Here is a 12,925-nt window from a genome sequence, read left to right on the forward strand (position 1 = left end):
ACAGTGATGAGGGGTGGTTGTTTGACCGCGTACCCATAGCGGATGCAGCCAATGAGGCAGTGATCGCTGAGATCCTGATTGAAAACAGCAGAGGTGTATTTGGAGGGCAAGTTGGTCAGGATAATATCTATGAGGGTGTCCATGTTTACGGATTTAGGGTTGTACCTGGTGGGTTCCTTGATAATTTGTGTGAGATTGAGGGCATCTAGCTTAGATTGTAGGACTGCCGGGGTGTTAAGCATATCCCAGTTTAGGTCACCTAACAGAACGAACTCAGAAGATAGATGGGGGGGCAATCAGTTCACATATGGTGTCCAGGGCACAGCTGGGAGTTGAGGGGGGTCTATAACAGGCGGGAACAGTGAGAGACTTATTTCTGGAGAGATTAATTTTTAAAATTAGAAGCTCGAACTGTTTGGGCATAGACCTGGAAAGTATGACAGAACTTTGCAGGCTCTCTCTGCAGTAGATTGCAACTCCTCCCCCTTTGGCAGTTCTATCTTGACGGAAAATGTTGTAGTTGGGAATTGAAATCTCCGAATTTTTGTTGGCCTTCCTAAGCCAGGATTCAGACAAGGCAAGGACATCAGGGTTGGCGGAGTGTGCTAAAGCAGTGAGTAAAACAAACTTAGGGAGGAGGCTTCTGATGTTAACATACATGAAACCAAGGCTTTTACGATTACAGAAGTCAACAAACGAGAGCGCCTGGGGACACGCAGGACCTGGATTAACCTCCACATCACCAGAGGAACAGAGGAGGAGTAGGATGAGGGTACGGCTAAAGGCTAGCAAAACTGGTCGTCTAGTGCGTTGGGGACAGAGAATAAAATAAGCAGATTTCTGTAATTTTGTAATCATCTCTGGCCCTCTGTGTTGCCTTATCACATGTAAAATAAATGAAGAAAAAAAAATGTAAATATAAAATATGACAAAAGCTGTTAAACATCATCCTAAATAGAAATCATCAACTTGGTGTTAAATATGAGCGTTTCAGCACAATTTATCCTTTATGTTTTTTGTACACACTTTTATTTATTTTAAATATGTCAACATGTATTTGTTGTCAATGTTTTGGCGTCAAACTTGTGGCAGTTATGAACAGTCAACAGTTGGAAGAGTTGCAGTTAATTGAGAAAAAAAATGCCATTGTTGATAAGATGTTTTTTAATTTTTTTAATTGTATTAATTGGACTTTTACCTCTTGACCCATATGGTCAATCTACTAGAAACTTATGACAATATAGACACAGATATGACAAATGATCAGTAATATATATTAATATAAAATGTAAAGTTTAAATTACCAAAGTTACAATAGATTACCATAGATTTTCTGTTAACTACCAAAATTACCGGTAGCTTTGCAACCCTAATGGGGACTCTTCTTGTCGCTCAGCATGTCAGCCGGGGGACGGAACATAGTTACACTCCAAATTGACCGCAAGAATACCAAACAGATACAGTATGTGGGGGAAAAAAATAAGAATCATTTCAAACCATGATAACACTGGGGATAAGATCCAGCCAGGTTACCCGTGATACAAATCAGTATTCGACTGCCATGCATGTCGGGAGATGATGTGGAAACCGGCCACTAGAGGCAACAGTGAGCGCTGTTACCTTCAAGTAGGTTTGGGTTGGGGATGGCGGATGGGAGTAAGCATCTGCCTCTGATTCCAAAGGTTACAAGTTCGAATTCTGTGAAGTTTTAAGCCTATCCCAAACCTTAACCCTTACCGTAACCATTCAGCATTAATACTTAACCTTAACCTTAAACACTTCCATATTTTACGTACACAAGAACTTCCACATTTTACGTTTAAGAAACATTCTGACGTGAGAGACCTAGTTGATATGATCACATATACAGTACCAGTCAAAAGTTTGGACACACCTACTCATTCAATGGTTTTTCTTTATTTTACTATTTTCAAACATTGTAGAATAATAGTGAAGACATCAAAACTATGAAATAACACATATGGAATCATGTTGTAACCAAAAAAGTGTTAAACAAATCTAAATATATTTTAGATTCTTCAAAGTAGCCACCCTTTGCCTTGAAGACAGCTTTGCACACTCTTGGCATTCTCTCAACCAGCTTCACATGGAAAGCTTTTCCAACAGTCTTGAAGGAGTTCCCACATATGCTGAGCACTTGTTGGCTGCTTTTCCTTCACTCTGCGGTCCAACACATCCCAAACCATCTCAATTGGGTTGAGGTAGAGTGATTGTGGAGGCCAGGTCATCTGATGCAGCACTCCATCACTCTCCTTCTTGGTCAAATAGCCCTTACACAGCCTGGAGGTGTGTTGGGTCATTGTCCTGTTGAAAAAGAAATTATAGTACCACTAAGCGAAACCAGATGGGATGGCGTATTGCTGCGGTAACCATGCTGGTTAAGTGTGCCCTGAATTCTAAATAAATCCCTGACAGTGTCACCAGCAAAGCCCCCCCACACCTCCATGCTTCACGGTGGGAACCACACAAGCAGAGATCATCTGTCCACCTACTCTGCATCTCACAAAGACACGGAAGTTGGAACCAAAAATCTCAAATTTGGACTCATCAGACCAAAGGACAGATTTCCACCGGTCTAATGTCAATTGCTAGTGTTTCTTGGCCCAAGCAAGTCTCTTCTTATAATTGGTGTCCTTTAGTAGTGGCTTCTTTGCAGCAATTCGACCATGAAGGCCTGATTCACGCAGTCTCCTCTGAACAGCTGATGTTGAGTTGTGTCTGTTACTTGAACTCTGTGAAGCATTTATTTGGGCTACAATTTCTGAGGCTGGTAACTATAATGAACTTGTCCTCTGCAGCAGAGGTAACTCTAGTTCTTCCTTTCCTGTGGTGGTCCTCACGAGAGCCAGTTTCATCATAGCGCTTGAGGGTTTTTACGACTTCACTTGAAGAAACTTTTAAAGTTCTTGAAATTGTCCGAATTAACTAACCTTCATGTCTTAAAGTAATGATGGACTGTCATTTCTCTTTTCTTATTTGAGTTGTTCTTGCCATAATATGGACATGATATTTTACCGAATAGGGATATATTCTGTATACCACCCCTACCTTGTCACAACACAACTGACTGGCTCAAATGCATTAAGGAAAGAAATTCCACAAATTAGCTTTTAACAAGGCACACCTGTTAATTGAAATGCATTCCAGGTGACTACCTCATGAAGCTGGTTGAGAGAATGCCAAGTGTGCAAAGCTGTCGTCAAGGCAAAGGGTGGCTAAATTGAAGAATCTCAAATATAAAATATATTTTGATTTGTTTAACACTTTTGGTTACTACATGATTCCATATGTATTATTTCATAGTTGTGATGTCTTCACTATTATTCTACAATGTAGAGTAGGTGTTCTAAAACTTTTGACTGGTACTGTAAATCTATTTACACGTGGGAATACTTGGGAACAGATTCCCTAAATGAATAAAATAAATATCCAACAACGAACCAAAAAAATGTAATTCTATATATACTGCTTAAAAAAATAAAGGGAACACTTAAACAACACAATGTAACTCCAAGTCAATCACACTTCTGTGAAATCAAACTGTTCACTTAGGAAGCAACACTGATTGACAATAAATTTCACATGCTGTTGTGCAAATGGAATAGACAACAGGTGGAAATTATAGGCAATTAGCAAGACACCCCCAATAAAGGAGTGGTTCTGCAGGTGGGGACCACAGACCACTTCTCAGTTCCTATGCTTCCTGGCTGATGTTTTGGTCACTTTTGAATGCTGGCAGTGCTTTCACTCTAGTGGTAGCATGAGACGGAGTCTACAACCCACACAAGTGGCTCAGGTAGTGCAGCTCATCCAGGATGGCACATCAATGCGAGCTGTGGCAAGAAGGTTTGCTATCTCTGTCAGCGTAGTGTCCAGAGCATGGAGGCGCTACCAGGAGACAGGCCAGTACATCAGGAGACGTGGAGGAGGCCGTAGGAGGGCAACAACCCAGCAGCAGGACCGCTACCTCCGCCTTTGTGCAAGGAGGAGCAGGAGGAGCACTGCCAGAGCCCTGCAAAATAACCTCCAGCAGGCCACAAATGTGCATGTGTCTGCTCAAACGGTCAGAAACAGACTCCATGAGGGTGGTATGAGGGCCCAACGTCCACAGGTGGGGGTTGTGCTTACAGCCCAACACCATGCAGGACGTTTGGCATTTGCCAGAGAACATCAAGATTGGCAAATTCGCCACTGGCGCCCTGTGCTCTTCACAGATGAAAGCAGGTTCACACTGAGCACGTGACAGACGTGACAGAGTCTGGAGACGCCGTGGAGAACGTTCTGCTGCCTGCAACATCCTCCAGCATGACCGGTTTGGCGGTGGGTCAGTCATGGTGTGGGGTGGCATTTCTTTGGGGGGCCGCACAGCCCTCCATGTGCTCGCCAGAGGTAGCCTGACTGCCATTAGGTACCGAGATGAGATCCTCAGACCCCTTGTGAGACCATTTACTGGTGCGGTTGGCCCTGGGTTCCCCCTAATGCAAGACAATGCTAGACCTCATGTGGCTAGAGTGTGTCAGCAGTTCCTGCAAGAGGAAGGCATTGATGCTATGGACTGGCCCACCCGTTCCCCAGACCTGAATCCAATTGAGCACATCTGGGACATCATGTCTTGCTCCATCTACCAACACCACGTTGCACCACAGACTGTCCAGGAGTTGGCGGATGCTTTAGTCCAGGTCTGGGAGGAGATCCCTCAGGAGACCATCCGCCACCTCATCAGGAGCATGCCCAGGCGTTGTAGGGAGGTCATACAGGCACGTGGAGGCCACACACACTACTGAGCCTCATTTTGACTTGTTTTAAGGACATTACATCAAAGTTGGATCAGCCTGTAGTGTGGTTTTCCACTTTAATTTTGAGTGTGTCTCCAAATCCAGACATCCATGGGTTGATAAATTGGATTTCCATTGATTATTTTGTGTGATTTTGTTGTCAGCACATTCAACTATGTAAAGAAAAAAGTATTTAATAAGATTATTTATTTCATTCAGATCGAGGATGTGTTGTTTAAGTGTTCCCTTTATTTTTTTGAGCAGTATATTATCTTGTTTTAATCAGAAAACTTGGGGCCAAATAAAATCACCCAACGGGCCACCTATTGGGAATCCTACATTACATCTGGACATCTGGTATCCATATCTGACTACGACATTGAATGTTCACAACTCTCCAACCCCATCCCTCAGTTGTTCACCTTAAAAGTGGTGGTTGTCTGAACTGCAGATTGTCCATTTCATACACAAAGAGCAGCAACATTACCTGTCAGGTTCAGACAACAGCCCCATTATATCATTACTGTGACATTGGACTGAGCAGGATCAGGAGGACCAGTTAGAGTTGGTCCACAGGTGTATCTCAATACTCTCTTAGTCCCCTCTCTGTGTCCTCATTTACTTTCTTTGTGGATGTTTTTCACGTGTTAGCAGATTAGTCTTCTGAATTAAGATATTATCAAACTAAGCAGCCATGTTGTTTCTGATTGAAGTTTTTCCCTCAGTCACCACAGCTAAATGATTTCTCTCCTGTGTGAATCAGTATATGTCTCCTTAGGTCCCTCCTCTGAATAAAGCTCTTCCCACAGTCTCCACAGGTGAATGGTTTCTCTCCTGTGTGAGTCAGTTTATGCATGGTTAGATGCCCCTTCCGATTGAAGCGTTTCCCGCAGTCTCCACAGGTGAATGGTTTCTCTCCTGTGTGAGTCAGTTTATGCATGGTTAGGTGCCCCTTCCGATTGAAGCTTTTCCCGCAGTCACCACAGCTAAATGGTTTCTCTCCTGTGTGAATCAGTATATGTCTCCTTAGGTCCCTCTTCTGAATAAATCGCTTCCCACAGTCATCACAGGTGAATGGTTTCTCTCCAGTGTGAGTCAGTTGATGTTCAGTTAGATGCACCTTCCGAATGAAGCTTTTCCCACAGTCACCACAGCTAAATGGTTTCTCTCCTGTGTGAGTCAGTTTATGTTCAGTTAGGCTCACCTTCCGATTGAAGCTTTTCCCACAGTCACCACAGCTAAATGGTTTCTCTCCTGTGTGAGTCAGTTTATGAGTGGTTAGATTCCCTTTGAGACGGAAGCTTTTCCCACAGTCACCACAGCTAAATGATTTCTCTCTGGTGTGAGTCAGTTTATGAGTGGTTAGGTTCCCTTTGAGACGGAAGCTTTTCCCACAGTCACCACAGGTGAATGGCTTCTCTCCTGTGTGAGTCAGTTTATGCCTGGTTAGGTGCGCCTTGCGAATAAAGCTTTTCCCACAGTCACCACAGATAAATGGCTTCTCTCCTGTGTGAATCCTCATGTGCTTGGACAGAGGTTTGAGATCCACTGGTTTAGAGTCACTCTCTCTGTTCTCCACAGTCTGGGTTTGGGGAAGAGTCAAGGACTGAAGTGGGTCCTCCTGATCACATTCACTTTTCACACAGGAAGTAGTCAATATGGAGTCTTTGGTATCAAAGAGCCCTTGAAACTGCTCTTCCTCCTGACTGGTCCTGACTTCCTCTTTAATCTGTATGGGCTCTGGGTCCTCCTGCCCCAGACTGGGGCTCCAATCCTGCTCACAGTGCTGCTGCTCAGGGGGAACCTCCTCTTCAGAGACAGAGAGCTGCAGGGAGTCTGGAGGGAAGGAGAGGAATAGCAGATGTTATTTATATATTACAGAATTAAATAGAACACTTGAATCACAAATGTGAATTATAGATCTCAATGATTTTTTAATTGAAAATGTCTTTTTTGGCATCGATCCAAAATAGCAACAGTAGCTAAAATAATGTGCAATACAGATAAAAAATAGTTTCACTGCTCCCAAACTTGATATTTTAATAAAGCTTGTACACGTCCTAATAATTTGAGAGATTTCTCAGAAAACTAGATGTTTTGATCACCGTATGCTTACTTCTATTATGACCTCACGGCGTTTAAGATGAGCAGAGTCAGGGGTCTACAGGACTGAAGCCGTACTCTGCCTACTGCCATCATCAATATAATATTGAATTACTAGTGTGAACGTAAACGTACTCACAGTCTCTAATGAAATGCATTGGAGTCAAGAGAGGCTGTGCTATTTATGCTTCTGGATAATAATGAATGAATCTTCAATGACGACAAGTGAGAAAGTTAAAAGAAAGTTAAAAGAAACAAAGATCATCACCCCCCAAAATGCTGACCTCCCCTGTTATTGGTAAGGAGGGGGGTGTATGATCTTCACTCCTGATTTTGACGGATATGATCTTCATTATTCATCATTTATTTGTGATTATCCATAATCATAGTAGCAGCCACATGAATGTAAAAGTGTTCAGAAACTTATTATATTCTTATTTACAATTAAAAAAATGACTCCAAAAGTACAATACATTACACTTTAAATGTTTGTCATTTAGCAGACGCTCTTATCTGCAGCAATTTACTTGAGAAATTAGGGTTAAGTGCCTTACTCAAGTGCACAGATTTTTCACCTAGTCGGCTTGGGGATTCGATAGGCCACCCGTGGCCCCACATTATTCACCTCTCAGTATCTGTACATACAAACCTATTCTACATAGTTGTATCTCAGGTGTGATCCGCAGCAGTCTCCGTAGAAGATCATTCTCCTCCTGGTACTCCGCTACTGCTTTCGCAAATTCCCCGGAAATCTCCACAGCAGCAAACGCCGTTAAACGCTCATTTAAAAACTCTCGAAACGACTGTAGTTTAGACATTTTCAGTGGACTGAGAGTTGGGTGTTCAGCTAGTATGGCTTCTTGACGTGGGTCCTCCTGATCACATTCACTTTTCACACAAGGAGGAGTAAATATGAACTCTATGATATCAGGCTCCACCCCTTGAAGCTGCTCTTCCTCCTGACTGGTCCTGACTTCTTCCTCTTCCTCTTTAATCTGTATGGGCTCTGGGTCCTTCTGTCCCAGACTGGGACTCCACTCCTGCTGCTCAGGGGGAACCTCCTCTTCAGAGACAGAGAGCTGCAGGGGGTCTGGAGGGACGGAGAGGAGGAGCAGAGGTTACCACAGTCCCCAAATCCAGAACAAATTCAAGAAAGCGTACGGTATTATAAAGAGCCATTGTTGCATGGAACTCTGTTCAATCTCAAATGAAAAGCAATCCTGTTTTAAAAAAACAGATAAAGTAACACCTCACAATGCATCTCACCTATTTGACCTAGATATTGTGTTTGTGTATGTATGGATATGTAGGCTACACGTGCCTTTTAAAAAATGTTTTCTGTAGTTCTGTCCTTGAGCTGTTCTTGTCTATTAATGTTCTGGATGATGTCATGTTTCATGTGGAAACCAGGAAGAGTAGCTGATGCTTTTGCAACAGCTAATGGGGATCCTAATAAAATACCAAATAACCACAGTATTAGTTATAACCATAAAACGGTCAAACAAGGAAATGGTCCTAATTGTTTTTTCCACCATTCATTTTTCCCCATAGGGGATTTTACAATGACTTAAAATAAGGATTGTGTTTCGTGTAGGCTAACCCTGGCGTGACGTTTTGATAACTGTCTAAATCTCTCTAGGACAAGGTGACTTTATCAATATATTCACCTATATTTACCCCCCCAAAATGAAATGCTAATCAGCTCCTAATGTGGCTATCACAAAGAACTACAAAACATAAAGAACTACAAACACCATAATGATCTGGACGGGACTGCCGAATCGAGGCAAAGGTAAGAATCTATGGATTCACTATCTAACGTCATCTAAATGTAGTAATGAATAAACTGGCAAAATGTAGTTAAATGAACAATTCTGTGAACTGCCTTGTACGACTTTTAAAATTACGAAAATACCTGTTAGAAAAGAAGTCAGCTATAGATGACGTGCAGGCGCTTGCTGGGATTTGTAGTTCCACATGATATCTACTTTGATGCTAATTAGCATTTTTCGAATCTGAGAGTAAAAGAGACGAATATCAGTGGAGGCTCCTCAGAGGAAGGGGAGGCCCATCCTCCTCAGTGAATTTCATAAAAATGGTTTAACATTTAAAAAAAAGTTATCCTTCTTAGATAAAACTATATTAAAATATATCCATGTCACCAAATAATTTATATATAAAAAAATATTTTAAAAGAGTCGCACACTCCAAATATAAATTCCCAGTAATTTATTGGGTAAATCACCAATGTTTCGGGCATCACTGTGCCTTCTTCAGGGTGATGTCATGAATACTTGATATGATGTTCATAAGAAGGGCCTGAGATCAAAGTCAATATTCAGACCACTAAAGGGTCAATGTTTTTAGACAGGATCTCCAGTAAGCCTCCCTTTATATTAGTAGGATCTCCATGTTACCTCCTCTCCTTGGTAGAGCAACATGCTCAATGCCTGTGTATTTTTATGGCGGAGATTGGATGATTAGCTTCAACAAAGTGAGCTGCTACACTGCAATGTTCTTACACCTGATTGAGCTGCGGTGTTCAGTTATACGTGCTACTCTAAGGTAACACCATGGTGTAGCCAGAGGACAGCTAGTTTCCGTCCTCCTCTGGGTACATTGACTTCAATACAAAACCTCAGAGGTTCATTGTTCTCGCCCCCTTCCATAGACTTACACAGTAATTATGACAACTTCCGGACGACGTCCTCTAACCTATCAGAGCTCTTGCAGCATGAACTGACATGTTGTCCACACAATCATAGTACTAGTTTAATTCTCCGATCCTAAAAGCATAAGCTACAGCTAGCTAGCTAGCTAGCGCTGCATAACATGTGGTGAATAGTTGACTCAAAGAGAGAGAAAGACAATAGTTGAACACTTTTGAACGATTTAATATCTTCAAAAATGAAGGAGAAGAGAGAGAGAGTTGGCTATATTACGTATATTTATCACTTCTACTTAGCTAGCGAATGCAGCTAGCTAGTTACGCCTACTCAAACACCCAGCTCAAACAGAGATGGATGCTATGTTAGTGTAACGAGTGTGAAATGGCTAGCTAGTTAGCGGTGGGCGCTAATAGCGTTTCAATCAGTGACGTCACTCGCTCTGAGACCATGAAGTAGTTCTTTCCCTTGCTCTGCAAGGGCCACGGTTTTTGTGGAGCGATAGGTAACAATGCTTCGTGGGAGGCAGTTGTTGATGTGTTCAGAGGGTCGATGGTTAAAGCCCAGGTTGGGGCGAGAAGAGGGACAGAAGCAACACTGTTACATTAGCTAGCTGGCTATGGGCTATCCAACCATGGAACTCTTCCAAGTCAAGGTAAGCTTTTGGCTTTATAAATGTATTACCACCGGGGTCCTCCGGTGTAACTGCTAAACTGCTTGCTCACTACACTGTACTGCATGATTGTAGAGGGTTTACTAACGTGTTAGCTCTAGTAGCTATGTTGACTATGACGTTATAATTTAACTAGACAAGTCAGTCAAGAACAAATACGGTCTACTGGGGAACAGTGGGTTAAACTGCCTTGTTCAGGGGCAGAACGACAGATTTTTACCTTGTCAGCTCGGGGATTCGATCCAGCAACCTTTTGGTTACTGGCCCAACGCTCTAACCACTAAGCTACCTGCCGACCCCATGTTAGCTAATAATGGTGACAACGATGTAGGCTGTGTATAGCAGTTAGCGGTTATGATATGAAGGTTTGGCTTGGAAAGATTTTATTGCCTGGTCACAGACAGCTGATGTGTTGTGCACTGAAGGGAAAAGGTGAGAGCACGTAAATGCGAGAAGAAATGATAGCTACAACGTTCAAAGTGATCATACTGTTTGCATGTTGCTGTTACGAAAGTGAACTGCGTTTGCGTGTGATCAGGGGGTGTATTCATTCCGTAGATTCTGTTGAAAGAATTTATTAAACAGAAGCAAACAGAACAGGTATAAACATACCTGAATTTGTCCAATAGAAACTCTTGTTTGCAACTGTTGGATTAATGATTACACCCTAGATCAGCTAGTTGCAGGCAAGAGTGTGCAAGGCGGTATTACATGTGTCGCTGTCTGTCACCTAAAATGTTTCTCAACCTGTGCATCTATGTTGTAAACTTTAATTCATAGGCTAGGTTGTAGCAACCTCATGATGGCTATAGGGAAAATGTGAGTATCATGTAGTAGCCTAAACCCATTAATGTTACATTGAGCTGGGTGAATGGAATATGATTGACAGTTATCCAATATGCTGTAATAGAAATAAAGCCGTGCTCATAAAAAATAAAAAAAGATCGTCCTCCATCTTAAACAGCACTGACCGCCACTGACGAATACATTGATAAAAGTCACCTTGTCTGAGATTTACATGGTTATCAAAACGTCACGCCAGGGTAAGCCTACATGAAACACAGTCCTTATTTTAAGTGTTCTAAAATCCCCTATGGGAAAAATGAATGGTGGATAAACGATTGGAACCATTTCCCTGTTTGAGCGCTAGGTTTTATGGGTATTATTGCACCTCCACTGTGGGACTCTATACAGGCTTAAGACATCAGGGTTGGGGTCAATTTGAATTTTATAGCCAGTAAATTCAAGACTAGGTTAACTATAATGCCAATTCAATAGTTAAAAACTATAATCCATTTTCAATTACTTCTCAGTGATTGAAGAGAAGCTATTTATTTCCAAATTTGATCAATTTTTGAATTATAAATTCAAATCACTTCCTGTTTTTATCCATGCACGGTAAGTTTAAAAACCAACTTCATAAACATGTATGAAGTGGTGATCAGTTAACAATTTATCAACAATTTATCAATAAAGTGGAACTATAGCTAGCTATCAGTATCAACATACGAACCTATTCTACATAGTTGTATCTCTGGTGTCCTCCGCAGCAGTCTCCGTAGCCGATCATTCTCCTCCTGGTATTCTACTACCGTTTTCTCAACTTCCCCAAAAATATCCACAGCAGCCGCCGTTAAACGCTCATTTAAAAACACATGAAACAACTGTAGTTTAGACATTTTATGTCAAATTAGAGCTGGGTAGCCTATTTAGTTAAGTCAGTATGTATTTTCTTTACTCCACACAAGGAACAAAAAAAACTCGTTTCCATTCCTACTTCCGTGTTCTAGTCAAGGAATCTTAGGACGTTCTTTGTTCTAGTTGGTGATGAACCCAGAAACACAACAGGGCCGCCAGCTGGATGGGAGTTTACTGTGCAAGGCAGCCTACAGACCAGTAGTAAAGGAAAACGACGACTACATGTAGACAAACGGTGGTTATCATCAGTATAGGATGATCTGGGAGAATCAATTCTTCCTCGGGAGTCAACAGTTTATCATTATTCTATACAAGATTAAATCAACATGATGAATGAGCAGCATTAGGTCAGAATTTACGAGAAATACTCTTGGAAATACTCTTGGACAAATGCAAGGATACCTTTTCTGGAATAGTTTTACATTTCATGTATCAGTTACGTCAGCCTGACCTAAATAAAATGACCAGATATTGCTGTTTCTAATGAAGGGAAAAATTAACCAGACTTTGAACAGCAGACCTATGAATTTCCTACAATACTCTGTACTGTTTGATCATTAACTCGTCATTAAAATCAAATCAAAATTTGAAGGGTGTCTTCCTGATCACATTCTCTTTTCAAACAGGAAGGAGTGAAATTGATATCAGTGATATCAGGCCGCAGCTCTTGAATCTGCTCTTCCTCCTGACTGGTCCTGACTTCCTCCTGTTCCTCTTTAATCTGTATGGTCTCTGGGTCCTTCTGTCCCAGACTGGGGCTCCACTCCTGCTCACAGTGCTGCTGCTCAGGGGGAACCTCCTCTTCAGAGATAGTGAGAGAGAGCTGCAGGGAGTCTGGAGGGAAGGAGGGGAGGGTAGAGGTAATCTACGGTATATACCACAGAAGTAAATAGAACACCTGAATCATACAGATGAATTCAAGATCTCTATGATTTATACAGCCTTTAAATATGCTTGAGTGTAAACAGCTAGGACCAGCTTCCAAGTTT

The 12,925-nt window shown here is 41.9% G+C and overlaps 1 protein-coding gene across 1 annotated transcript; it reads right to left on the reverse strand.

The window, feature by feature from the left end:
• Positions 1 to 1,027: 1,027 nt before the first annotated feature.
• LOC106578119 (uncharacterized) lies at positions 1,028 to 12,020 on the reverse strand. Its single transcript, XM_014156733.3, has 3 exons — positions 11,752 to 12,020; positions 7,549 to 7,989; positions 1,028 to 6,632 (listed from the first exon to the last, which is right to left on the reverse strand). Exons 1-3 carry the CDS (start codon positions 11,915 to 11,917, stop codon positions 5,518 to 5,520), a joined length of 1,722 nt encoding a protein of 573 aa, XP_014012208.2. The 5' UTR covers positions 11,918 to 12,020; the 3' UTR covers positions 1,028 to 5,517.
• Positions 12,021 to 12,925: the final 905 nt, after the last annotated feature.

This window comes from Salmo salar, chromosome 18 (assembly GCF_965601325.2).
Source record: "Salmo salar chromosome 18, fSalSal1, whole genome shotgun sequence".
In the NCBI taxonomy this organism is placed as follows: Eukaryota; Metazoa; Chordata; class Actinopteri; order Salmoniformes; family Salmonidae; genus Salmo; species Salmo salar.